The sequence below is a fragment of the Oryctolagus cuniculus genome, chromosome 16, assembly GCF_964237555.1.
Source record: "Oryctolagus cuniculus chromosome 16, mOryCun1.1, whole genome shotgun sequence".
Classification (NCBI taxonomy): Eukaryota; Metazoa; Chordata; class Mammalia; order Lagomorpha; family Leporidae; genus Oryctolagus; species Oryctolagus cuniculus.
In genome coordinates this window covers 22,060,619-22,088,013 of record NC_091447.1, presented here as the reverse complement: position 1 = coordinate 22,088,013, position 27,395 = coordinate 22,060,619, and the positions used below count along the sequence as shown (strand labels likewise).

General features: G+C 58.6%; 1 protein-coding gene across 18 annotated transcripts in view; it reads right to left on the bottom strand.

Annotated features, from left to right (window-relative positions):
- MINDY4 (MINDY lysine 48 deubiquitinase 4) overlaps nucleotides 1-27,395 on the bottom strand; it is a 129,032-nt gene that overhangs the window by 31,896 nt on the left and 69,741 nt on the right. For all 18 annotated transcript variants that reach the window (XR_011382983.1, XR_011382982.1, XR_011382981.1 and 15 more), the window contains 7 exons: nucleotides 24,472-24,578; nucleotides 22,093-22,209; nucleotides 20,796-20,884; nucleotides 12,261-12,362; nucleotides 10,702-10,765; nucleotides 9,666-9,731; nucleotides 5,576-5,643 (listed from right to left, as the gene is read on the bottom strand). Coding sequence is in view for 10 of the 18 variants with exons in the window: in XM_070059409.1 (XP_069915510.1) it covers nucleotides 5,576-5,643; nucleotides 9,666-9,731; nucleotides 10,702-10,765; nucleotides 12,261-12,362; nucleotides 20,796-20,884; nucleotides 22,093-22,209; nucleotides 24,472-24,578 (613 nt within the window). In the remaining 8 variants the exon portion in view is untranslated. The remainder of the gene's footprint in view (nucleotides 1-5,575; nucleotides 5,644-9,665; nucleotides 9,732-10,701; nucleotides 10,766-12,260; nucleotides 12,363-20,795; nucleotides 20,885-22,092; nucleotides 22,210-24,471; nucleotides 24,579-27,395) is intronic.

The window sequence follows — 27,395 nt, the reverse complement described above, 5'->3', positions numbered from 1 at the left end:
CCCGCCTCTGACCCATGCCCAGAACTGCTCAAGGCCCTACAGGTGCACAGCCAACAGGCCCCCTGTGGTACGTGACCTGCCCATCTGCAGAGGTGTTCCGAGGGAGGAAGGCCCAGGCCCAACAGCTTCGGAAGCTGGGTGGCAGGGTCTGAGAAGAGGCAGGTGGGTGAGCAGCCCACCCACGCAGCTGAGACTGGCCTAGCACAGAGGAGTCCCCCGTAAGGTTAATCACCTTGTCCTCCTCCCCTATTACATGCAAAGCTGCACAGGCTGGTCCAGGGCCCTTGCTACCTGCTGCACAGCCCTGTCTGGGTTCAGAGAGCAGCCAAGAGTCACGGTTCAGGGTGTGTGAGGCTCTGCTCAGGCCCCCATTATTCTGGGAGTTTAGGTGGAGTCCTGGGAAAGACAATGAGCATCCCGCTGGGGGTGTCTGGGCGGGTCCCGCACACGCTGGAGCAGAGAGCTTTGTAACCACTTGTCTCCGTTTCTAAGAGAAGTGCCCAAGCCCACCCCCCAAAACCACCTCTGTTCCCCTGTTCTCATATCTTCCACACTTCTACTTCCTAACTTCAGCCCACACCTCTGCTGGCCAGGGTGTGGACCTCTATGTGTTGTGACTGCTTCCCCGGGAACCCCCAGAGTTCACATGCCCTGTGATGGGCATAGCCCACATCTGCCCATGACAAAACATCAGGAATGCGGGCCTGGGGCCTGGCACCTGGCGGGCTGAGAAGCCCACCACGCAGGAGGGCCAACCTGAGAACACAGCTGGGACAGAGGAGAGAATGAAGAGACAGGAGAAACACAAAGTCCCAAACACAGAACTTGGATCCAGCCACTCCTGAAGCCCACGATTTTGCTACAAATCAACTGGTAGCTTATGCTGGCTAGGAACAGAGCTTCCATCATTTGCCTATCCAACCAACACTCACGGTCAGCCTTCAGGGCTGTTTTCTCAAAGCATAGCCATCATTGTTCTGACTGTGATCAGGAAACAGCAGTCACTGTGCTGTGCATGCTCTGTGCCTGGCTTGTGCTGTTCTACAGTGACACCAGCCGATGACAAGTCCCTGCCTTGTGGACTTGCAGGCTTGACGTGGGGCAGCTGGAGGTGTCCTGGTGGTACACACTCCTGAGCTGGCTCCTTCAGGGCCCAGACACCAGGCCAGGCCAAGTCAGGAGAGGCCAGCCCGCCTGCCTGAGCCAGGCCTGTGCTCCCCTCGGGGCATGGGAGCAAGCCTTTGGGCTGTGTGGAGCTGGCCCCAATCCAGGGCCCTGAGCTTCCCTGGGGCTTGTGAGGACCCCCTGGAGAAAGCACAGGCTGTGTAGCTTGCAAAGTAGCAGAGCCAGGAGAGCGTGAAATCCTGCATGAGAGTTACCGTAAGCAACTCAAGATCTTAGAAAAGAAAATAAATGGCTTGAAACCCAGTGGAAAAAAATAAAACCTTGCACACAGCCTGGGGTAAACAGATCTCAAAGGCCTGTTTTTCTAGACTGTTCTTGGGGCCTCTGAGGGTGAAGTGGCCAGGCAGCAGTCAGCCTGCACTCAGCTCGGTTTGTATCTCATGGCGCGCCTCCCTGGCTCTGAGCTGGGTTAGGAACGGCCAAGGGCCAGGAGGTGTGGACTCTGATACAACGGCAGCCTCTGGGCCCCAGGAGGGAGCCCTCCAGGGCCCGGGCGTGAGTCTGAAAGCTGTTGCCAGGAAGGCGGGCCCACCATGGCCTCCTTGTCCCTCACAATCACACACACATACACACACACACACACACACAATCATGTCATCCTCTGCACGGTGCCAGACACAACCACCAGCTCCCACATCCCCTCACACCCAGTTGCAAGTCACCCGTCTTGCCATCCACGCCACAACACTGTATCGTGACACACGCACAGCCTGGAGAGGTCTCCCAGCCCCGGCTCAGCCTTGCCCCAGCTCAACAGCACTGGATCTGCTTGACCTCAGAGGTTGCCTTATCTCCCTGGGCTAACAGGGCGCGTGTCCAGCTGCCCAGAGTAGTCCCAGATTGTCCTGAACTGGGATCAAAGGAGTCTGGGGCGAAGCAGAGCCTGGGCTCTGGAGCAGGAAGGCCCTGGGCAGTCATCTGGTGCCAAGGTTTCGGAGCTGTGTTCGCAGAGCTGGGCTTCTGCAGAGGGCCCTCCAGGGCTGGGGCTGGGGCGCAGGATCTCCCCCTCCCCATTTCCGTGCTAGCATCTGCTTTACACAGTGGAGCTTTAGAGAGAGGGTCACTTGGGAACAAAGTCAGATTTTGTTTCACTAGAAAATAATCCTAAAAGCACTAACCCAACCCTCTCCAAATAAGGTCCAAAAGCATGGGCAGGACCGGCCACCGGCCCTGGGACAGCCGAGCTGAGACAAGCCCCAGGGTCCTGAGGGTGTGCTGGGGTTGACAGGCACATGCTCTCATGCCATGGTCACCCTGTCAGGCTTCCCTGAGTGGCATCTGCACTGCTGTGTCCAAATATCACATAGTGGCCTCTGCCGGTGGCCAGCCCTTGAGGTGGGTGTACCAGTCCCAGGACCACTGCCCCTGCAGGGCAAGGGACCGGCCCGTGAGGGGGTGTGGACCCCCCATGTCTACACACAAGCCTTGCCAGTGCAGAGGTGCTGGTGGGTCAGTACCAGCTGTCCCGGCTGCTCCTGTCCTCAGGGTCATTCCTGTCCTCCCTCCTCAGGAAGCCCCCTGACCACGGGCTGGAGGTGGGGCAGGGGCAGGGTGGCTCCACTGAGAGCTCCTGGCCTCGTCAGTGCTCACCAACCCGAGACCAAGGGCAGGCAAGGGCAGGAAGGGTGCAGAGGCGTCTGAGCATGGCCGAAGACAGTTCTGGAGCTACCACTCACTGTGCTGGCCTCATCCACACCAGGAGCCAAGCTACGCAGGGCTGTGGCCTGCAGGGTGGGAGCTGTCACCCCCACCTTACAGAGGAAGGACCCCCAGCTCGGGGAGATGGGTGCAGCCCTGAGACCGACAAACCCAAAGAGCCAGCCCGGGGCCACCAGTTTTATTTCCTGTGCAGCTGTGCAGCACAACACTCATCTCTGAAGCCAGAGTGATCCCAACAGTGCCCACCTCGCTGTGCTGCTGGAGATTCCATGCCTCTTGTGGACTTGCAGGCTTGACGTGGGGCAGCTGGACGTGTCCTGGTGGTACACACTCCTGAGCTGGCTCCTTCAGGGCCCAGATACCAGGCCAGGCCAAGTCAGGAGAGGCCAGCCCGCCCGGGCAGCCGGGGCACTGCTGCTCAGGACAGGGCAGAAGGCCCCTGAGGCAGCACAGAGCCAACCCTGCCCTGCCAGGCCCCTCATCTCAGCCGGGTCTCTACAGCTCCTCTGCAAGGAAGAGGCTCACCATGCATGTCTGTGTGGATCCACGTGTGCCTACATCTGTGAGCATCTATGCGTGTGTCTGCATGTGTGTCTATGTGGGCATCTATGCATGTGTTTGCATGGATCTGTGTGTGCCTATGTCTGTGGGTATCCATGCGTGTGTCTCCATGTGTGTCTACGTCTGTGGGTATCCATGTGCGTGTCTACGTGGATCCATATGTGCCTATGTCTGTGGGCATCCATGTGTGTGTCTCCATGTGTGTCTACGTCTGTGGGCATCCATGTGTGTGTCTCCATGTGTGTCTCCATCTGTGGGCATCCATATGTGTGTCTCCATGTGTGTCTCCATCTGTGGGCATCCATGTGTGTGTCTCCATGTGTGTCTACGTCTGTGGGCATCCATGTGTGTGTCTCCATGTGTGTCTCCATCTGTGGGCATCCATATGTGTGTCTCCATGTGTGTCTCCATCTGTGGGCATCCATGTGTGTGTCTCCATGTGTGTCTACGTCTGTGGGCATCCATGTGTGTGTCTCCATGTGTGTCTCCATCTGTGGGCATCCATGTGTGTGTCTCCGTGTGTGTCTACATCTGTGGGCATCCATGTGTGTGTCTCCGTGTGTGTCTACGTCTGTGGGCATCCATGTGTGTGTCTCCATGTGTGTCTCCATCTGTGGGCATCCATGTGTGTGTCTCCGTGTGTGTCTACATCTGTGGGCATCCATGTGTGTGTCTCCGTGTGTGTCTACATCTGTGGGCATCCATGCATGTGTCTGCATGGATCAGTATGTGCCTATGTCTGTGGGTTTCTGTGTACACACTGGCAGGGCCATCAACACGAGACTGTGCAGGTCCATCAGGCAGCCTTCCCCACATGGATGACACCCCAGGTGGCAGGGCCTGGGCAGGGACCGACGCCTGCCAGCTTGGGTGTGGCAGGGAGCAGACAGAGCGGCCCTAGTCTTCCAGCTCTGTACCTCATGAAGAGCATCCTGGAGGCAGGCCTGCAGCCCCTTCCAGAGGGGAGGCCACACACAAGAACACTACGCCAAGCAGTGCCCACTCCCAGCTGCATGCCCGGACCCTTGAGGCAGAGGGCCCTGCACACAAGGGGAAGCGGAGGTCAGCATCACCAGCTTCCCCCTCATGAGAGCTGGGGATCCCCACCCCACTGCCCCTGCCAGGGATTAGCAAACCCAGGCCTGGGGAGAAGGGGGCGGTGTCCAGTCACCGTGCACGTGAGCCCACACCAGGAATGAAGCATATCATTATGGCAGGATTAGCAGAAAAATGCCACTGGAAAGTGCTGTGCACACACTGCACTTAATGAGGTCAGTAGCAGCACGCAGCAGGCAGGCCGGTGCACGAGGCCACGGAGCCCCACGCCACTCCCCCCTGCAGCAGAGGCTCAGGGACAGGGACAGGGTCTGCCAGGAGCAGCCGGGGCAGGCCAGCCAATGGCTTCTACTGCCAGGGCCTCCCCAGGCTGGGCACCACGAGGCTATTCATTCTGCCTTCCACTTCCCACTGCTGGGAACTGCTCCCCAATCTTCCCCACCCCTAAAGTAAGAGTGACCCCGCAGGTCTCCATGCTGTCAGGGGTGGAAGTGAATGGGGGCAGTGGACTGCACTTACTCATCTGCTTATTCACCCTCCTAGTGACACAAGGCACAGGTGACAAGTACAAGCTGGGGAACGAGGGGCCCTGAGGCATTCCCGCCCCGGGGCAGCCTGGCGCCACGTGTGGTCACGCTGCTCAGAGCTGGAGTCAGGGACCCTGGCAGCAGAGCCAAGCAGGAGCCAAGCAGGGAGATTTAGGACAAGCAGCTGGCCCACCTCTCCTGCCACCAAAGCTGCCTGGGCACCTGCCCACTCAACCCCCTCAGAGGCTGGCCCTGGATGCCAGCCTTGGTCGTGGTTGCAGGACTGCCTTGACCGACAGCGAGCCCAGCCCGCCTTGAGCTCTCGACATCACCCAGCCCTTGCATGTGTGCCAGGTGTGCACACCCCACCCCACAGTCCCTGAAAACTCCTTGGGCTGTCCCCAGCACATATGGGGAGGCCACGGGGCAGCAGCCCTGGACAGGTATGTGTGCAGAATGCAACTGGCTCTCTGCCCACTTTCCCCTCCTCCACTTGGACCACGTTCACCGAGCACTACCCAGGGCTACAGGGTAGTGAACACTTGCCACACACACACATACCCGCAGGTTGGGGGGAAGATACTCACAGTTCGGTGGTCCTGGACAAGATGGCAGAGAGGGTGAGCAGGATGCATCCATAGGGGCCTGCCTCGAACTGGGAGGGAGAGAGGGGAGTGAGCACCCATCCAGTCTGCACCCCCTCCTCAGCTCTGGCGCCCTGTCCTGGAGGTTTCAGGGGCCTGCAGGGAAGATCTGTGCAGCTGTTACCAGCCAGCCCCTCTGCAGGATGAGGGGGCACCTCCTTGAGTGACATGGGGGCAGAGTGCAGGTGACACAGGGGCTGCCACAGAGCACACACCCACAAATGTAGAGTCCTGGGAGCACAGGGGACAGCAGCGGTCACAGCCACCAGCCATGACAGTGGAAGTGGCATGCAGGCACTGTCTCATCACAACCGCAATAGACTGGGGGACAAGTAGTCATTACTGCCCTCTACCGTGTAAGGAACCGAGGCTCATAACCTGAGCGACGTGCCCAAGCTCACACAGCTCGTAGGTAGCTCAGCAGAATTCCAGGGACACTGTCTAAGTCCAGACCCCTTACTGTGAAGAACTCAGTGTAGGGAGAGCAGTGGAGAGCAGGTTTGGCATGGTGGGGGTCAAGGAGAGGGGAGTGGGTGGGCTGTGCAAGTGCATGCCTTTTTTTAAAATACGATATTTGTAAAATGTTGGTATCTTATTCCTTATAGATCCCATATCAAAGCAGCAATTCGAGTACTGGCAGCTCAGCTCCCAATCCAGCTCCCTGCTACTGTGCTTGGGAAAGCAGTAATGATGATGGCCTAGGTACTTGAGGCCCTGCCACCCCAGTTTGGTCCCAGGACATCACATGTCCTGGAGCCTGGCTTGGTCCCATCTGCCTATATGATCATGGGGACATTTCTTAACTTCTCTGTCTTCAGTCTTCTCATCCATTAAACAGGAATAATAATTGTAACATCTACCATTATCAAGCTGTGGGCAGGAGTAAGTGTGTTAACTCTTGCAAGCACTTGGGTCAGGCTCTGGCACCTGTTAGCTGTTAGCATCGTGCTGGTTCTGTACTGCCCGCCTGCCCAGGAAGCCCAGCAGGCCGTGGTCCCCGGGATGGGCCATGGCACTTCTGCTCCCTGGAGAATCACCAGCCCTCAGCTGCAAGTCAGTGAGACTGGCTTCGCTCACCCCTCTCGGGATCATGAACTGTGGCTGGAGATGCCGCCTGGTATAATAATCAGAGTTTCTATGTGTCATCAACTTCTTTTTGGACTTAAAACTAGAAAAGAATCCTGTCTCACTTGTAACAGTCAATGAGAGTTATTTAATTCATCATATTTCCATTTTTGTTTTGGCTGCCAGGAATCAGAGCCAAACATGGTATTCTATTGTTGTCATCCAAGAGTCTGATAAAATGATCTTTTCCTCAAACTAAGTCTTTATTCTCACTCAGAAATTCAATTTGTTGGTCACTCAGTCATTAGAAAGACAATGACTGGGGCAGGCACTTAGCCTAGTGGTTAACACACACCTAGGCCACATCTGATACTGAGCTCTGGCTGCTGACCCCAGGTTCCTGCTGATGCAGACCCTGGGGGTCAGCGGTGATGGCTAGGGAGCTGGCATTCTGTCACCCAGCTGGGGGAACCTGGATGGAGCGCCCCCAGCTTCCAGCTTCAGCCCTGACCCAGGCCCTGTCTTTGTTGGCATTTGGGAACCAAGCCAATAGATGGGAGCTCATGCTCATGCTCACTCTCTCTCCTTCTCTGCCTCCAAATAAATAAAAACCTTTTAACAAAAATAAGAGAATGCTGTTCTAGGCATAGGAAAAGCATATACAAAAGTTCTGGGACAAGATATATAGACATATATATATATATATATAGTGTGTGTGTGTGTGTGTATATATATTGTTTGTTTGTTTGTTTTTGTTTTTTGGAAATGGAAAGGGAATGAACAAATCAACAACCTTAAATTGACCTCATCCTAGCTCTGGGATCTCAGGCCAGCCCCTTCACTTCCATCGTCACGTTTCCCCCATTGGAAACCTGAGGCTAACGAAGACCGCTTTCCTACTTTGGAGTGAGGTCCACGGAAGGGCTCAGATCACTACAAGGAGGGACGCGGCTGGCCCGCACTCGGGCAGAGGGATACAGCTGCCGCACACACGGACACACGGGCGGAGGGATGCGGCCGCCGTACACACGGGCACACGGGCGGAGGGACGCAGCTGCCCCGCCAGCCCCTGCCCGCGGCCCCAGGGACGCCGTGACGTTCTCATCTCAGCTTCCCCTTCTGGAATGGCCAGCACTTCCACCATGCACTTCCACATTGTCCCGGGAAAGCCCCGGCACTTCCTGCTCTGTGACCCCCCCTGACCAGTGAGGCAGGGGACATGGGTGCCCACTCTAAGCCCACCCGCCTTCATGAAGTTGGGCCCTGGGATTACAACTCGTGCCAGGCTCTGCTGCAGCCTGCAGGACCTCTGCAGGGAGACCCTGCCCTGAGCCCTCTGCAGGGGGCCGAAATGAACCCCCCGCTTGGCCCTTCTCGTCCCTGCTGGAACAAAACTGAATGGCACCAATATTCCATTTTGCTTTGAAAAACATGTATGAAAATTATCTCATTGACTTCCAGCTGCCAAGCCACGGGAGGCCATGGGGCAACGTGCCTGAGTGGAAAGCCAGCCCCAGCAGGCGGCGGGGCGGGACAAACCACTGGGAGCCCGGGGCCACGGCAAGAAGGGGCCATTCTTCCAGCCCCACCCTGCGGCCCTGGGGGGGCCCTGGGGCCTGCCAGACACAGCCCGAGGTGGGGGGTGGTCAGGAAAACCCAGTGAGCAGCCTATTTATTTTGGGTGGCAGCGGCCCGGTGTGCATTTCCAGGCCTGGCACGAGGAACTCCTCCTAGGACCAGGCCATGAAAAATGAATTTGGTGAGACGAGTGCTGAGGCAGCGCAACTGCTTCCAGCAAAAATACGGGTTAAACTGTGGGGGCCGAATGCCTCCCAGAGGGAGGAGGGCCGATAGGGAGCCATGGAGCCGGCTGGGCAAAGGAAGGGGACCTGTCCAAAAGGCAGGGCACTCATGCCCTCTGAGCCCCTTGCCTGGTCACTGTCTCACCCTGGGCTACGTGGGCAGGTACTCTCGGGTAGCCCTTAAGCTGAAGCCTGAGACGCCAGCACCCCATGTCAAAGCACCAGTTCACGCCCCCAGCAGCTCAGCTCCCAATCCAGCTCCCTGCTGATGTGCCTGGGAAGGCAATGGAAAATGGCCAAGTACTTGGGCTCCTGACACCTGCACGGGAGACCCAGATGAAGTTCCAGGCTCCTGGTTTCAGCCTGGCCCAGGTCCAGCCCCCTTGTGGCCATTTGGGGAGTGAAGCAGTAGATGGGAGATTTTCTCTCTCTCTCTCTCTCTCTCTCTCTCTCTCTCTGCCTTTCAAATAAATAAATCTTTAAAAAACAAAACAAACAAAACCCTGATTTACACCAACCTAGAGTCAACGCCAGGCTGCCTGGCTCCGGAGGCCATGTCCTTGCCACTGGAATGTGCAGTCCCCCGTCCACAAAGGCAGCCCTGCCACAGTCCTCCTCGGAAGACCCGGAGCCCCAGGACGAGCCGGCCCGCCTGCCTGTGGGAGCTGGGCTCTCCTGCGGCGGCCTGCAAGCTGCAAGACCAGCCCTGCCTCCTCGGTGCCCCCAGGAGCTCCAAGCAAGGGCTCTATGAGCACTGCTCAGCCCTCACTCAACCCCTCCCACAAGCCCCTTCCTCTTCATCTGCCCAGCAGCTCCTCAGCCACATTCCACTGACAGGGAGTTCACCGTGTCCAGAGGCGCCCTCCACTGACACACAGAAAGCTCTTGGGGCAGCCTCAGAGCTGCTTCCCCTTCCCTCTGACTCCACCCCACCCCACCCCTGCTTTCTGCAGCCCCAGCGGCAGTAGCTCCCTGGACCTGACCGCTCTGACCACTCTGCCGCAGCCTAAGCCGCCCAGTTGTCCTCTGCCACCACCCAGGGGCTGGCATTGCCCACCCCCAGGATGGGAGCAGGGAGAGCGAGACTCCAGGTCACCAGCATCCTTTGCACAATGAAACAGAAGGCAGGACGATGCCCGTGGTACAAAGTAAACCCCTGTGCATACCTGACGGACACTCTGCTGCACGAACAGCAGCAGCTCCTCATAGCAGGTCAAACTGTGCAGCGTGAGCTGGAAAAGACACACACGGTGAGCTGCCCACGCGCCCGTGGACGGTGCCCCGGCCTGACTGAGCTCCCACAGTCCTGGCCTCGGTCACTCCCAGACCCCACTGGGACCATCGCTGTCAGAGGGCAGGATTCTCCCGCATGTCTGCACATGGCTGCAGGCTCCGAGGCTGGCCCACCCTGGCCCCAACAGGGGGGCCCTGACACCTGATGAGAGGCAGGGGCTGGCGTGAACGCAGCAGGTGCCACATCGCACTCACAACAGCTAGGCTGGATCCAAGCCCAGCAAGTCACACCCTGAGTTTAATGGGAAGCAGCAGGCACAAGTCTCCTTTGGAAAAACATGTGTAGGGCCCATACTCAACCAAGTGAGACCCCTGGATCTTAGGATCCCAGGGCACACGTGCCCAAACTGAGGGTAAAGGAAACAGATGAGTTAAGAGACATCCTCTGTGAAGAGGTGGCCAAGTGTTGGAAATCTCCACCGTGCCCATAGTTTCAGAAGCACAAAAATGAATGTCCTTCCTTTTCCCGTTACTTTGTCTCAGGTTGGGCTCGGCTGTGACCTACGCTATCCACACTGTCCCCCTTTCCAGCTTCCTCCCCATTTCCAGCCCCCTACCTCCCAATCTCCCAGAAGAACCCAGAGAGGATGCTAAAGAAACATAAAGGGAAGCAGAGGAGGCTGGCACCCGGGCAAACGGCACCGCGTTCAGACTGCTGGAGGAACCCAATTCTCTACCCTCGAGGCCATGGGCAACCAGAGGCCTTTGGGCCACAAAGCCAGCTCCAGAGCCCATTCCCAAAGCCACCCACCTCTGCTCCCGCCCTAGCCCTGGGGCAAGGGTCTGTGGCCTGGGCTGCAGAGAGCGGCAGCCCAGCCCCGGTTGGGGAAGGAAGGATTTACTTATATGAAAGGAGACAGTCCCCACACAAAGCCAAAGGGTGCGTGATAGCTTTCCAGAAAGCCGTACTGTTTCTAAGACTCCATCTGCTTTGTATTTCCCCGTTGGACTGAACTGCTGAGTTCCCGAAGCCCTAAAAAGGAAAAGAAGGTGCGTGAGTCCTCCCCGTGGAGAGAGGATGTGCCTCCAGCCAGGGCCAAGCCACATGTGTCATTCGCTGAGGACAGGAGCCAAGGGCTTCTCGCTTCCCTGTGCTTTGAACTCACCCATGGGCTGGATGCAGAGGCCTCACCAGCAGAGGGAAAACAATAACAAAGGCATGGGGAAAAGAGCAGTGGGGGGAGCTTGGAAGCACCGAGCCCAGCCCCAGCAGCTGCAGGTCTGACTCCCAGATGCCACCGACAAAATTGTTTGTGGACCAGGCAGTGTCCGCTCACCCTGTCTCCACCGACACGGGAGAGCCTAGCATCTGTCCTCCTGGAGACCCCTCAATGCCAATGCCAGCACCCTTTACACAGCCAACCCAACACAGCAGAACAAAGAGCAGGGGGTGGGTTTGGGGTGCTCTGTGCCATTCGCTGCTATGTGGCCTGGGAGCAGTCTCCGTCCCTCTGGGCTCCTGAGTTCTTGCTCCACTGGCACACAGGTGGGCCATGCAGAGCCCGAGGACTGGGGTCACTAAGTTCATCGGAATGTGGGCACCAAGGCACCAGTAACACTAAGAGTAGCACCAATGGCTGGGGTGAAGGTACCTGAGTAACACTTAGGACACTGAGCACGTGCCAGGGTTGTATGCACTTCACAGTATTATCATTTGTCATCCATTTATATTAATAAACAACTTAACCTGATAAGTGATATCTCACTTACTATGTATTATTGATCTGTGCTGACTCACTGAGTTGACACAAGCACCCTCTGAAGTAATCATTTTGAGGATAACAAACAGATGAGCACAGAGAGAGCAGGTCACCTGCTCAAGGTTACACAGCCAACAAACGCCACCTCGATCAGATGTAAGCCCTACCCCATGTAACTGACGTGTCCCCCCAAGAGTGGGCCCTTGCCCCTCAAAGTTGCCTCCATCACTGCAGCTCAGCCTAGCGTGGGACTGGGCGGTGCAGGGTCGGGCTGGGGAGCTGGCTTGCACCTGTGTGGACTGTGCAGGGAAGAACAGGGCTGGCAAGGAAAAGGGCCCACATCCGGGCCAAGGAGCCCAGGGCCTTGGCTCTGCCACAGCTGTCACCTCTCCGAGTCTCCTCCTCCACGGAGCAGGAGCCAAGCGACAGAGCAGATGGGAGCGCGCTTTGTGCACTGGGAAGACTGGTACAAACTGGACCTCCAGAAGAGGGGCTACAGAGGGGAACTGGCTGCTGGGCTCAGTGTTTTCTTGCAGGGTTCTCCCAGAAGGCACAACAGATAGGAGAAATCTCCAAAATGAGCACCAGAGCCCACGAGGGTGGCAGCAGAGCCCCTCTCCCAGGCTCAGGCTGACCCCCATGGCTGGCTCCTGGGAGGACGCACAGACACAGGCCTTCTACCCCGGGACAGCGAGGTGCACCGCTGGCTTGCTGGTGGCTGTGTGGCAGAAGTGGAGCGGCTGTTAGGCCATGCTGGGAACCACTTACAGGGTAACCACGGCTCGCTCCCGGCCGCCAGCCCGCCACAAGATATCCGCGATGGCCAGGGCGAGACAGCGGGTCCTGTGTGCATCTGAAGGCTGCAGCCGCCTGCAGAAGAGAAAGGAAAGGAAAGCAAAGTGCTTATTCTCACGGGGCCACAGGTGGGACTTCCTGCAGATGGTCCCTGCCACCCACGGTCGCCACTTCCAGCGCATCGTCCCCAAGGCAGAGCCCAGGGCAGGGAGGGAGGGCTCTCTGCAGATGAAGGCCAAGGGGAGGGGCCTGGGCAAGGCTGCAGGGGGTGGCAGATGGGCTGAGGAAACCCACTGTGGCAGCCCAGAAGCATGTCAGGGCCCAGAGCCTCGGAGGCCGAGCCAGGGGTGCTCGGGAGCTGCTGCCCCTGTGGACAGTGTGAGCCCCAGCCCTGGCCTGGGAACTTTGCAGATGCCGCCTTGCGCCGGCAGGTGCGCCCCTCTCTGCTGGCCAACCAGAGATGATGAGGCCGCAGGGGCTGAGTGGCGGCTGACTTGCTGGGCTTTGGATACAAGCATGGGAATGAGTGGGGGAGGGACTCAAAGATGGCCTCCGTGGTGTTAGGGAGTGTGCTGTGGCACTGCCGACCGACATGAGACTGGGTGGGAGCTGGAGGGGGCAGGTGACAGCTGCACCTGCGCCACGCACAGCGGGGGGCGCACTTGGACCCAGCCCCCGCCCCCTCCTCCACCCCCGGACCAGGGACAGCTGCAGGACACCCAGACTGCCCCAGAGAGCAGTCAGGGATGGGAGGGAGGCTGAGGAAGAGCAAAGTGGCAGCCCTAGGACAGGCGCCTGCAGAGGAAGGGTGGGACAGGAGGAGGAGAGCTGCCAGGCAGGGCTGGGCAGGGGGGTGTCCACAGGCCGCGGGGGAGGGGCAGCCAGCAGCAGGAGGAAGGGCACAGAGCCCCTCACAGTGAGAACAGGGCTGTGAGGTGCTGGGCCTGCGCTGCGCGTTTCCAGGGCTCTGCAGAGCTACACCCCACGCCTTCCCCTGGAGGCCGTGGGCTTTCTCTAAATGTGGTCGTAAGCTTGCCTTCTGGTCTTTCTATTCCAACAAACAACAGGTAGTGATGATGACCCTGCCAGGCTGGAAGGCAGGTGGAGGGGCAGCTCCAGACCGTGGGTCACTGAGCTCCACGCAGAGCCACAGGCACAGCCAGCACTGGGGTTTGCCCTCCCGGCCAGGGTAAGAGAATGAGACCAGGGACCAGGCCAGAGCTCGCCATGGTGGCCAGCAGGTGCTCACTGCCCAGTGCCTGCGATACAGGGACCGCCAACCACACGCAGGTCATTGTGGTCCACCTGCTTTAAAATGAGAGGCCACACAAGGCAGTGACCCGAGTTCCCCGTCTGGAACCTGGCAATGACGGCTGCTCCTCCGCTCTAGTGTTGGGGGCCTTAAAAGAGATGATGTTCGCAAGGCCCAGGGCCCAGGGCCGCCTGTCCCTGCGGGCCTTCGGGAAACATCCCGTCTCCGCACGGGAAGGCAGACTCCCAGCATTCGACTTGAGAGCGACACTGGGCCCCTGACACTGGAAGTCCTTCAAATCCAACAACCCAAGCAACAAGCATTCAAGCCCTTAAGAAAACAAAACAGCAGCCGCCCCACGCCCCCGGGCCTCAGGAAGCAGGGCATGCTCCTCGCAGGAAATGTTCCCGTGCGCTCACCGAACCGGACGGCCGTGTGTCGGAGGCCAGCCAGGGCCTCGTTAACTGGGAAAACAACGTGGGGGAACACTCCCCTGGCTTCCAGGAGAGGCCCTGCCAAGGACCAAAGCGGGCCTGCAAGGCAGGGCTCGTCAGACCAAGGAGAAGCATTGGGATCTTTCTCTCTCTGCATTCGGAAGCCACAGATGTGGACTCCGTCACCCCCCACAGCTCCTGTTCCATGCCCTGCCCTCTTCCAGGAGAAAGCAGCGTCCTGGGTCCTGGGGATTGCACACGCTGAGTATCTCATCCCCAGCCTCCTCGCTGCCCGTCCTGGGTCAGCACGCCCTGCTCCTCTGCTCAGCTCTCACAGCCAACGTCCCAGCAGCAGCCCCGCCCCATCCTGCCCCTCTTCAACCCTCTTCTGTATGCTCACCACAGGCACCAGGTGGGTGGCAGCTCATCCTGCAACACATGTGAGACTGAAACCCTTAACCTGGTAGGTGCAAAATTATGCCTCCATTGCACAGTGCACTTTGCAAGTTCACGTTTATCTGGGTGCAAAACAGTTTGAAATCCACTTGTAGTTTTTCCCTAATAAACATTTCCATGAACCTTTAGGAGACCCTTCATAAGGCATGAACTTCAAATAAACTTCCCCTTGAGTTTCGTTTCCGTGAACTCTTTGAGGTCTCATCACATGCTCAGCCTTGAATACCTGCACTGGGCCACAGACACATCTGGAACTCCGGAGGCAAATGCTGCTTCCTAGGGACCTCATGAGGCAGGTCGCCCTGGTGGGGGTGGGGGAGGGGGTGGGGGTGGGGAGGAAGCTGCTTGTCTTTAAAGTGACAACGGCCAGCGAGAGGCTACCGAGTGCATGCATTTGATTACCCATCAAGTGCTCAGACGCTCGTGAGGGCGGTACTGCTGGCATCCTGTCTAAAAGTGAGGAAACCAAGGCACAGAGATAAGTGATGGGTTCAAGGTCACGCACCTGGAGGGAAGGTGAGCGTGGGGCAGTAGATCCGTCTCTGGTACGTGGTTACAGGACCACAACCTTTTCCCTCAGCCCTCTCTGTGATTTCTATTTTCATTTTACTTGAAAGGCAGAGACTGAGATAGGCAATCTTCCACCTTCACCCCAGATGCCCACAACAGGCCAAAACCAGGATCTAGAAACTCGGTCCAGGTCTCCCGCATGGGTGGGAGGGACCCAAGTACGTGAGCCATCATCTCTGGCCTCCTAGGGGCACATCAGCAGGAATCAGAAGCGGAGGTCAGACTCGGACCCAGGCACCGTGGGCCTCCTTCCAGAACGGAACAACGCAATCAAGGCATCTCGCCCCTGGGCCCCGCCTGGCTCCCTGGTCTCACAGGCTCTGCTGCCAGCCCTCCAAACCTCCGAGTCCCTGCTGGCTGCCACACAGTGGCTCCTCCAGTTCCCCACCGTCCCCTGGGCGCTCTACACGTTTCTCTGTTGAGACTTGTCTTTCCAGAGAACATTCTGGAGCTGGAAAAGTGCAGTGGTCAGGCAGTTAAGAGGCCTGGTTTCTGCCCTGGCTCACAGACTTCGGGGGACCCTGTACCCTTCCTGGCCTTTCCAAGCACAGCCCAGATGCCCCTGACATCACTCCTGTCTTGCAGTCTGCTATTCAGCCGCCAGAGAAGCCAGAGCCATGTGTACACGCGTGAGTGCCGGGACCCACAGGTAGCAATCACGGGAAGAGTCCCCTGAATCACCCAGGACCGCCCACCCACCCCACCCCCTTCCCAGGCAGCTCAGCACCTGCCTCTGGCAAAACCTCAGAGACATTCACTGCCCTGCATTTCCTGGTCAGCCACACACACATGTGACATACTCCTACCAGGAACCTGGCACCTGGCCAGGCTCTTAGACCAGGACAAGCATCTGTAAGAGTCCAGTTCCGCCCAGGAGAAGTGCAGGATGAAGGCACTGTCCAGGGACCGGCCCGGCAGCGTGCTCTGGCCTGCCTCACCCAAGGGCTTCAGAGAAAACCAACACTTCTCCTCGAAGTGTCTCAGAATAGCCTCTGCTGGCCTCTCTGACCTGCCTGCCTCGACAGAGTCCATGGAAAAGCCAGGGGAAACCTGGCCAGGCAGCCGGCTGCCTCTTGTCTTTCTGCTCCCTCTGGGGCTCACAATCGCAGCAGGAAGGAGAGTGGGAAGACGGAGGGCCTGCGGGGCGACGCTCTGCGTCAGGGTCCGAGGGGCCTGGGGCAGGGGCCCCTTGTGCTCTGGGACTCAGAACCCGCGTTCCTAAGGAAGTGAGGGTGAGAGGACAACGTCCCTGGACCCTGCCCCCACCCCCAGTTCGGCACCGACCTCCCCAGGCCTGCAGAGGGAATGAGACTCGTCCGCTCTCCCCGGCGCCAGGCCGGCCCCGGCCCTCCTCCAGTGGAAAATCACTGAGTCCCGCGCGGGCCGGCTGCTGGCCTGAGGCAGCGCGTCCTGATGAAGCCAGACAGGCCCGCGGCAGACACGGCAGCTGTGCCAAGGAGCCTTTACTTCAGCATGACTTCCCGGGACGGTGCCGCCCACCCGCCGCCTGCCCTCTGCTTCCACAGAACCCTTTCCCATCGCCTGCCAGTTGGGGGCGAGACGCTGAGGAGGGGCCTCCAGGGCAGGGCCAGCGCAGGAAGGAGAGGGCAGGGGCACCCAGGGCTCGGAGCTGCACACGGCGCGTGCCAGGGCACAGACCATGGCAGGTCACCGGACAGAACACGGCAGCTTGCCTCCGCCTGCTCTCTCTCTCTCCTCTGAAAGCAACGTCACTTCTGCCATCTCGGAACCTCAGGGCCTTAAGGAAGTGCTGCAGCCCCAGCCCAGCACACACACGGCCTGCGGGGTGCCCCAGCGCCTGATGGATCCACAGAAAGGTAGCAGAAGCGAGCCAATAACCCGAGGAGCCACACCCCTGGCTGGGACAGCCCCTGCTAACACAGGCAGGAGATGCTCTCCTCCTCTCCTGCGGGAAGTTTCTCTACCTTGGGAAAAGAAGCTTGGTCTCCGGGAACTGCGTGGGCGTCCAGCCAACAGATGCCTCACACTCACAGCCCCCAGGCTCGCTGGCAGCACCCCTACCCCGCCCCGGCCTCTCTGGATCTCGCGGCTCCAGGTCTGTGGTCAACGGTGCATCACACACCACTTAGCCACAGCGTGACCTGGAGCAAGCTCCTCGCCCTGTGCGGGCCAAGGACGGCTGAGTTCAGTAGTCCCACTCGCTCTCACAGCCCCTGAAGATTTTCAAAGGCCCTCGTCTGCATTTTCTCACTGGGTCCAACTTAGCCAAGGTAGAGATTCCTGCCCCTAATTCACAGACGACTGTCACCCGGGCCCTGATGTGGCCCGGTGCTCTCTTCTGCACCCTGCCGGGTAGTCCTGCTCCCAGCCTGGGCAGCACCACCTGCAGGCTCTGCCCTGCCCCATGTGGCTAGGACGACTCTGAGCTTCAGAGCTGCGGGGCCTAGCAAAGAAGTGACAGAGACTCTGCCTTCCTTCTCTCCCGCCCCAGGCACCTGCCCCTCACTCCCCTGCACTTCACCCAAGAGCTAACCCACCCCAGGAGAACTCTCCATCACCCAAGGAAGGCCAGGGCTTGGGAGTGCAGGACGAGACTCGGATGGAAGGATGAGAAAGGCAGTCGCCCCTGGGGACAGGGTCTCTGGGACCCCCGCTTGTCCCCCTCTGCCATTTCCTCCTGGGTCCCCTCATCCTTCCTCAGAGAGCCCCAGCGCCTGGGCCAAGCTCTCCACTCCCTGGCTGGCTGTGCGTTCTGAGGACACCGGAGCCAGCTGGTGACCCTCCACCAGCACGGGAGCAGCCTGAAGCGGCAGCAGCAGGGCTTCTCCAGAGAAGGGGAGGGCCGCCCCTCCACAGCACCAACTCCTCCAGGCTCCGTGGAGGAGGCAGCCCTGACCAGCAGGCTGGCCCTCAGGGCTGCTCAGCACCCCCTCCTCCAACCCAGCCAGGCAGCCTCCTAGTCCGGGAAGGCTCCTCCTCCCGACTAGGCACAACCCCGGCACGGCACTGCATGCAATTCGAGCCCCAGCAGGTCAGCAGCCCTCTGGCCTCCTCTTCCTCCGCCCCTCCCCGGGCCCTGGCCCAGGAGAGTCCTCTGCAGGCCAGCCCAACTCCTCTCTCTGGGACCCAGCAGGCAGGGAGGGAGTCCCGGGGGCCCCGGCTGCCTCCCCTGCTGCTCCCTTCCCTACAGAGCCCTGGGGAGCGGTCCATGGAGCAGGTGCTGAAACAGGCCCCTGTCAACATAAATTGAGACAGAGCCGGAGCTCAGCGGGTAACGGACTACCCAGTCCCGAGGGGTAGAGCAGACCCCCTGCCTGCAGTCTGGCTGTTCTCTCCTCCCTGTGCTGCCCTTGGGCCCACCCTGGGTAGCTTTGGGCCTTGTCAGCCATGGCTCCCCTCTCTGGTATGGAGAGCAGAGCTCTGCCCAAGGATGTTGACTGGAGGGCACAAAAGCCCTCCCACCCTCTAAGCGGGGGAGGGGCGGGTATCCTGGGCAGGCAGGGTCAGCCTTTCCTGGACGCAAGCGAAACGCTCCATCCTGACTGTTGGGAAAACGTCCACAACTTCCCCTGGCCGGTCCAAGGCTGACATGAAATGCAGCCCTGCGGAGGCGTTGGGCTGAAGGGGTTGTGAGACGTCCTCCAAGCGCGCCAAGGCCCAGCTTGCCCCAGGCAGCTGGCTGCCCTGCGTGGCTTCTCACCCCGCCTGCAAGCACTGCCCTGGCCACCCGGGGCTGTGCTCCGCTCGGCTCCCTGCCCTCGGGCCTCTGCACATCTTGTTCTCCTTACTGGCATACCGTTCCACCTCCCCTCCCTGTTTGTCTGCATAGCTCATTCACTTGTCCATGTGCTCATTCAACAAAAATCCTGAGGGCCCCCGCTGTAGGCCAGGCACCAGGCCGGGTGCCAGGGACACGGCTGCGGCCCAGGCAGCCCAGGAAGGTTCCTGCTCTCATGCGGCTTGTGTTCTGCAAGACTTCAACGATGACCAGCAAGGGCGCCAGCTGGGAGTGTGGCCATCAGCGGCAGGGCCTGGGTTCTTCTCAGCCAGGGAGGTCAGGGGAGGCCTCCACGAAGATGTGGCCTCTGTGCAGTGAGCAGAGCCAGCAGGCCAAGGGCTGTGCACTCAGGGCCAGTGGGCCTGGGCAGTGAAAAAGAACTGAGGGGAAACAGAAGTGTGAAGTTCTTCAGAGCTCTCTGAGAGAGAAACATTGCTCCCCAGGAAGCCTGACTTGACCCCTGAACATCCGGGTGAATGCTGGCCTCCTGCACGTCCCCTGTTTTGGCCTGTCCACCCGTCCAGCTCTCGGTTCAGTCTCAGGTCCCACGAGGGCAAGGCCAGCCCTGGAGCCCAACCCAGCACCTGCCCAGTGTGCTCTGCAAACTTGTTCTGAACGTGAGGCAGAAAGGAAGGAAAGTGGGTGCACAGAGAAGCCGGGTGCCCTTTGAGGGCACCTGGAGGGACACCAGGGTCCCTCACTTAGCGTGTTGCGCCCAGCCCGTGGCGTTCCCAGCCAGGGAGGACTGTAGCGTCCTCACCAGGAAGAGAGGCAGTATCTGTGCCCATGACATTGAACTTGAACCACCCAGCACTTTGCCAGGCCTGACTTTTGGGGCAGGCGGCTGGAATGAGGCAGCCAGGCTGCGAGGCAACGATACGACCATGGGTCTTGCTGTGAGATGCTGTGTCACTGGCCTTATGGTTCTGCATACTCTGTGCTTAAGGTTAGTGCCTTGCGGCTGGGGAGGAGACACTGCGAGAATGCTTTTGTACAGCTGCTGAGCCAGGCATGAAAAGCTGCCTTCGCTCAGACCCTGTCCGTGCCACTGCAATGTGTGTCCTCTGCATCCCAGCCTGGCACCCCGGCCTGAGCAGTGTTTCCCCAGAGTCTGAACCTGAATAAAAGGGAAAGCCTTACTGGCTGACTCGCTGTCTCCATAACACACAGGGGTTTTTTTTGTTTGTTTTTTTAACAAAGGGTTTTGACATGCTTATTTCAAAGAACAAGTACCTTTCTACAAAGTTCAGGAACCAGCAAAAGGAAGCCACAGCTTTAGAATTTGTGTGATCCTAGCTTTGAGCAGCAGAACCGGGTGCCCCCTGGGCAGGAGCAGAGGGCTGTGTCCTGGGCGGGTGCCCGTGGCAGTGATGATTCACGGGCAGAATGCATACCCTTGTGAACCCTTCTGTATGTGGGCTACAGCTCAACCAAAAAGAAAAAGCACCAGCGCTGGGAATTCCGGAGCTCCGAGGGTGACTCAGGACAAGGCGGGAACCGGGCCTGCGAGGAGGGCGCATAAGCAGGCCGCCTCCCCAGGGAGCCCTCAGCAATCTTCTCATCCGGGCACCGCCCAGGGTGCAGGTCCAGGGTTCTCCCGGGTGCCTCCATCTTACCCTGCCCCAACTCCCCGGTGCCCGCACAGAGACACCCTGGGTGCTGAGTGACAGAGAGCGAGGCGCGCATGTGCAAATGCCGAGAGTAGGCAGTGCAGAAGAAATGGCCACTGGGGGCCGGCGGAATATGTGGCTCTGGCTGTTGGCAGAGGGGAGAGAATGTGGGGCAGGGGGAGGGCCTGGGCCCTGCTTGGAAGGGCACCGGCTGGCAGCCATGGCAGCGGCCCCTTGCCACGAGGGCATGACTTCCCGGCCCTCCCTGCCCATCCACGAAAGCCTGGCCGGCCGGGTCCCGCTCCCTTCTGGACCTCCTCAAGACGGAAGGGGTCGGGGAGCACACAGGCTGCCCTGCTTGCTTCCTCTGCACGCTCCGGGACGCCTGGGTGAAGGGGATCCCCGCCAGGACACGCGCTGGCTCACCAAGCACAGTCAGTTCTCCCGTCTTCTGCAAACAGCAGCTTCTGCAGGACACAGCTCTGGACGGCGGCCAGAACCCCACAGGGGCCCCCCTGCAAAGACAGCACGCATTACAGCCAGGAGGACTGGCCCACCCCAGCCGCCTCCACCCACATGGCTCCCTGGGAAACGGCGCTCTGATATGGCGAGTGCCCCAGCAATGGCATGCTGACCCTGAGTCCCAGAGCAGAGCCAACTAGGCCTAGACCACCCCACCCCACCCCCACCGAGAGGAAAGGGCAAAACCGCAAGGTGTCGAGGAAAGGTAACTGCAACTGTCGGCTGTGACACCAGGGACATCATCCACAGGTCGAGGCTGTCAGTTGTCTACCCAGCCTTTAAGGCCCATTTTAATTGTCTCCTCCTCCAGGAAGCCTTCCTTGATCATCTCAGCTGGCAGTGAGCCTCTTCTGGTCAGTTTGTGATCTGTCTCGACACCCCACTAGCTGTCTTTGTCCCTTCCCACCCTGTAGTAGGAAGGCTCATTGAGGAGCTCATCCCTGTAGACACCATGCAACTCAGCACAAGGCCTGGCCCACAGCACACACTGGAACAGCACAGAAGCCATTCAGGGATGGCCAGAGCGACAGGCTGAGGGCACCCACAAAGGGGAGTATGAGAAGGTGGGTGGAGTTTGGCCACCTGAGAGAGGTCTTGGGCTCTCCCCCAGGCAGCGTGAGGCAGGAGGAAACAGAGCTGTTGGAGCTGCCGAGTCTTTGGGCCCAGATTCAGTCTCCTCTGGCCTTTAATGTTCAACAGCTGCCGCTGCCCACCTCCGTCCCTGGCTACTATTAGGCCCTCTGCTCTTCATGCACCTGCCCCACGCTCTTTGCTGAAGCCTCTGGACTTGAATACACCTCCTCCTCCCCCCATTCACATGCCACCTGCCTGGAGGGCCCTTTCTCCAGCTCGGCCTGCAAAAGCCTGTGCAGCTCCCAGTGCTCGGCCTGAGAGCACCCCATCCGTGTCCCCAGCCAGCCTGCTCTCTCTGGCAAGGACCCAAGCAGCATGCACCATTCACAGCGAGTGCTCCTCAAATCTGCCTTCAAGTGGAACATCTCCAAAGCAGAGGGCCTCATTCCCCAGCTCTCACTTCGCCAGACACTTGTGTGGTGCCTGACTGAGTGACGGCTCAGCAAGCTTGAGGCTGGCCCCGGGTCGGCCAGCTGGTCCACATAGGACTTGCCAGAGCCCGAGGGTGCCCCCTCCCCAAGGTGTGACACGGGACGGCAGAAGGACCCCTGGGAGCCGAGGCACCTGCCTTTCTCTGCACGATGCCGTATCTTAACGAGGCTACATCACTGAAGGTAAAACTCTGAAGTTTCCACTCTTCATTGAAACAGCAGAAGTTGGAACCAAACAGAAGGGTCTTTATCTCCTGTAGAAAGACAGTGTGTTCATGGCTGTTTTAAAAGCAAGCAACAACACAATGTACGGTGTACACATTCCCACAGGAGCTGACCTTGACTTCTAGCAGGGCGGTCTGTTTCCTAGCAGGGTTATCTCTTTCCTTAGTATTTCCCTCATGGTTGAGGTGAGAGAAGCTTGACCCTGAGGTCTTCCATCTGGAACATCTGTCAGCCAAACCAGCCTGGGCTGACCTGGGCCAACGTCTTTGGTCTCACGGAGAGCTTGAAACACGAAATTTTCGTTTTGCAAGGGATCCTGGAGGCCCTCTCACCCACCCCAGGAAACACTAGAGGTTTTCAAACAGGATGGCACATTAGAATCACCTAAGGAGCTCTTTAAAATAGTCCTAAAATAAAATAGTTGCTGACGCTCAGGCCACATGTCAGACCAATCAAATCTGAACCCCTGAGACCAGGATCCCATTAGCTGTAATTTTACAACTACCCCAAGGGGTTTGATGGTGCAGCCAGGCCTGAAAACCCAATGACCTGGTACAGGATTTGCAAACTACCACCCGTGGGCTAATCTGCACTCCCACCTGTTACTGCCAATAAGGTTTATTAGTACAATGAAATATCCATTTGTTCTCATACTGTCCATGGCTGCTTTTACTCTGCCATGGCTGAGTTGAGCAGGTACAGCAGAGAACACACGGCCACCCAAGCTGGAAATACACGGGCTAGCTCTTTACAGAAAAAGGTGGCCAACCCTTATTCTAGTACAACTCTTGACCATGTGTTAGGATCTTGGGAGGGGTTCCCATGAACGCTGCGCACACACCCACCCCCAAACCTGCATTTTCTCCCGGCTCTGTCTCCTCTAGACTTGTGGTTGACATTGAGCTCACTGTGTGCCTCCTCTCAACCCAAACACCAGCTCCAGACCCCAGAGATGGCCAATCCCTCCCCAGCTTACAGGCCCTCTGACGGGAAGGTCGAGCCCCTCCCTCCAGCTCCCCCACAGTGGGCTCCCCCAAACTAACACACACACTCTCTCTCTCTCTCTGCCATGATTTTATACCCCAGAGGTCTCTGGAGCTTGGAGGGAGCCCCTAGACTGACCAGTGGATTCTGTAGCCACCTCACTTCCACTGGACCCTTCATAGCCAGCCGTCTCCCAGGTTACTACTTCCCACGAGAATGGGTTCTTTTGTCTTCTTGTTGGGTATGAGGAAATCCCCGTGATGAAATCATCATCCGTGTGTGCTGATGGCACACAGCGGACAGGATGGGCACGTGCTCCCCCCAGGAGCTGCATCTCCTTGTGCCAACTACAACCACCCACGTGTTGGAAATGACCTTCCCAACAGCCTGGACCCCGCAGAGCCTGGCTTTGCTCCATCCTCTTAGTCACAGCATGGCAGCTCCGGTCAGGCACAGTGTGGCCGTCGGAGGCCGGAGACCTCGCTGTGGCTGCGCTGGGCCCCGGGCCCTCCTCTTCTCTCTCTGGGCCGCACACAATGCAGCTGCATCTGGACGGGCCCTTGCTGGGTGGTCTCCACTGGGACACTCTCTGCAGAGGCACAGCCCTGGGCTACTCTCAGGTGAGGGCCCACTTACATATGTCTGGCCTCCTGTGGCTTCAAAGGATGGACAGGAAGGAGGTGGGGGAGAAGAGGAAGAAGGGGTGAGCAGGACGGAGAGGCGACAAAATCTCTGGAAAGATCTTGTGCTTTTTGGTCTAGTGCGAAGTCAGTGCACAGCAAGAGGGAAGGGAAGGTCAGCTGTGTCCCCAGGGCTGCAGATTTTCTTCTGGGATCCTGGCTGAAAGGCCACGGGAGGACAGCAAGGGTGACATTCCGTCCTGCAGGAGCCTCTGGCCAAGGGCGGGGCAAGGCATCCTGGAGGCTGAGGCTGCCTCAGAGGAGGTTGTCAAGACCAGGAGCCTGCTCCCCGCAGCCTGTGCCCCAGGGTCCCCCCGGAGGCCGTGGCTGTGAAGTATCGTTAATACCCCTCTGTCCATCACTCACTGCAGCCCAGCCAGAGCCCAGCCGGGGAGCCCAGCGCAGGTGCATGGAGTGGAATGCAGGTGCATGGAGTGGAGTTCTGCAGTTTAGATGGGGGGAGAGGGGGCACCATGACAAAGGACACAGTTCCCCTGACCCTTTACATCCTCCCCATGACCAAGAGATGACACTGAGACGGACTAGGCCAGAAGAGCCAAGCCCTCATCAAGTCATACCAGATGAACTCACGTGGGCATCTCCTGGCTCGTCTACAGCGACGCCTACCTTCGCTACTGAGAGGTCGATCGGCTCCGATGCTGTCTGCAGCTTGAGCATCGATGGGGCCGGAGGCAGGATGACTTCCTCCCTTACCAGATCATCTTCCACGTCCTCTGAAAGAATGGGAGCCCCTCGTTAGGACCCACAGAGAACAGACTCTGACGTCACTGACCACCATGGACACGGGGAAGTCGGGCGAGGCTTTGAGTGAAAGGAGGGGTCCTCCTGCCACCACCCCAGCCTCTGCTTTGGGGCTCCCAGACCTGCACTGGCAGGGACGAGAGCAGACGGAGAGAGACCGGGCTCCTTTGTCACTGCCCTCCCTGACCAAGCCACAGGATGTGGCGGGTAGACTTCGCCACGGACAGCCTAGAAAGTGCCACATGTGGACGTGGACGTGGACATGCAGCGAAACAAGCACCCAGGGCTGAGGCCAGCCCAATTCCTCGGGAACGTCAGGACGGCGTGCCGAGTGGCCCTCCTGAGGACAAACGCAAAGACGAGAGCGAGGAAAGGAAACACGAGCAGCCCCCGTGAAACAACCCCACCAGCAAATCATTACGACCGCAGCCAACATTCCCCACCATTGAGATTGTGCCTCCCACCCCAGTGATCATCACTGCCCTGTCCACAGATGGGGAAACCGAGGCTTAGCAGAGCTCAGTCCAGCAGGCGGAAAGCGGCAGAGACGGGACAGAGACCCAGCTGACCCCTGATCACTCAGCCTGTCTGTCTGCCCTGGCCTCCTGCCGCTAGGACCCAGAGCCACGTTGCACACACTCATCTGAACCAGGGCCAACCGAGGCCCACGGAGGGTCCCATCTGAGCCTGGCAGCACTTCCCGGGGGTGCCCAGCCAGCTGAGGCCCCCTCTCGCCAGTCCACCTGCTGCCACCATGCTTACCAGGACGCCTTCTCTTAGGGGCCCCAGGAGACAATCCCGTGGCAGCTGTGCTGGCAGAGCTGAGCAGAGTGGGCGGCCCCGGGGGTGGCTGCGGCCTTACCTCTGGGACTCTGGCCCTGCCTGTTTGGGTGAGGGACAGTGGCTGACATCCCTCTTACCCTACAGTCGCCTTTCCTCCCCCGGGCGAGGGGTGGGAGGGGTGGGGGACAGCACGGCACAAGGCAAACTCCCAGAGCCTCAGCCACTGACGGAGGAGATACCTCTGAGCTGCAGGGCGCTGGAATTTAAACAGGAAGCAGAATTTCAATGAGGACTCTTCTTAAAGAGTCTCTGGAAAAGCTACCCTGTGACCTTGGTCTTACAACAAATAACCTGAAATAGAGACCAGATGTGCACTCAGAAACATGCATGGGAATTTAAAAGCAAGTCTGGGGTTGGGAGGGAGGCAGCCCGGTCTGAAACTCGCTCTGCCCGGCCCAGGAAGGGAGGTGTAGGGTAGAGGCCAGCAGGGGTGGGGGTGGGCAGAGCATGGTGGGGACCAGGCCGGTCCCAGGCAGCCTCCCTTGGCTTCGCAGGGAAGAACTGGCCCAGTGCAGGGAGTTAGTTCAGGACCATGGAGCAGGCCTCGGGCCCAGCTGAGGGAAGACCGCCATGCAAGGGAAAAGCAAAACACTCCAGATGACGTGTTGGCCAGGCACACAAGACCATGTGCAAAGGCCAGCGGTTTGAGAACGCTATTTTAAGGCCCTGGTAACAAGGTCTGGCTGAAAACAAGCAAGAGGCTTTGTTTTCCATATTATTTTATGTGCCCTTTGGAAAAAAAAATATATATACACACACATGAGGGAACTTCAAAAAGAACATGGAAAATGGAATTAAAAGATAGTTTTACTTTAATGCAAAAAAGTCTGAAATTTGTACAAGATTTTTTCATGAAAGGAATTTTCCTTGAACTTTCATAAGATCTTGCATAATATAATTGATTTTTTAAAAAAATATTTATTTTATTATTTGAAAGAGTTACACAGAGAGAGGGAGATCTTCCACATGCTAGTTCACTCCCCAAGTGGCTGCAACAGCTGGGGCTCAGTTAGGCCAAAACCAGAAGCCTGGCACGCCATCCCGTTTCACCCATGGGCAGCAGTGGCCCAAGTACTTGGATCATCCTCCACTGCTTTTCCAGGCCCATAAGCAGAGAGGTGGATCACAAGCGGAGCAGCCGGGACTCGAACCAGCAGCTTAACACTCTGCACCATGATGCCAGCCGTGGTATAGCTGATTTCACTTCAAGGACTGAAAGGCAAAGGGGGATGATGCTCACTCTACGGCCTCCTCTTCAGGAGCCTGCACAGTGTCTGCCACTGTCCACAAGATGCATTCTGGAAGCAGCCAGCACCAGACACAGGGGTGATAACAGGCCCCTTTGCTCCACCAGCCTCCGCCAGAGACCGGCGCATTCCAGCCTCTGGAGCACCCTGCCCACGATGTCTCCCACCTTGCCCACTCCCACCGCCATCTTCTCGCCATCGCTGCAGGAAGGGGCTCATTTTCCTATTTGTTCACCCAGTGCTTTATCCAGCACCCACGCTACGTCAGGGATGACGCGGAGCAGAGGAGCTGCCACCTGTCTTCAAGGAGCACACTTGCCCGAGGGGGACACAGAACCCCAGATAAACTGCAGCGCAGTAAGCACTGCCCCAGGGCCATGATGAGGGCTGGGGAAAGCCCGGGGCCTCCCTAAGGGGCTGCTCCAAGAGCCCCCCCCACCAGTCTGCCAAAAGCCAGGATCCTACCCCTAACATCCATCCTGCACCTAAGTCCAGACACAGGCTCCAAACGCACAGCTCTGATGGCACACTCTCCAGCACAGAGCCTTCCAGGGCTGCTTTCTGCCTGGGACTTACAATCCGGCCCTTCTCACAGCTCGGAGAAACATCTCTGCCTACCCCAGCCTGTGCTCCTGGGACCCCCAAACCCTCCCCTCGAGGCCAGTCGCCTCCAGCCAATCTCACTCCAGGCCTTTGCCC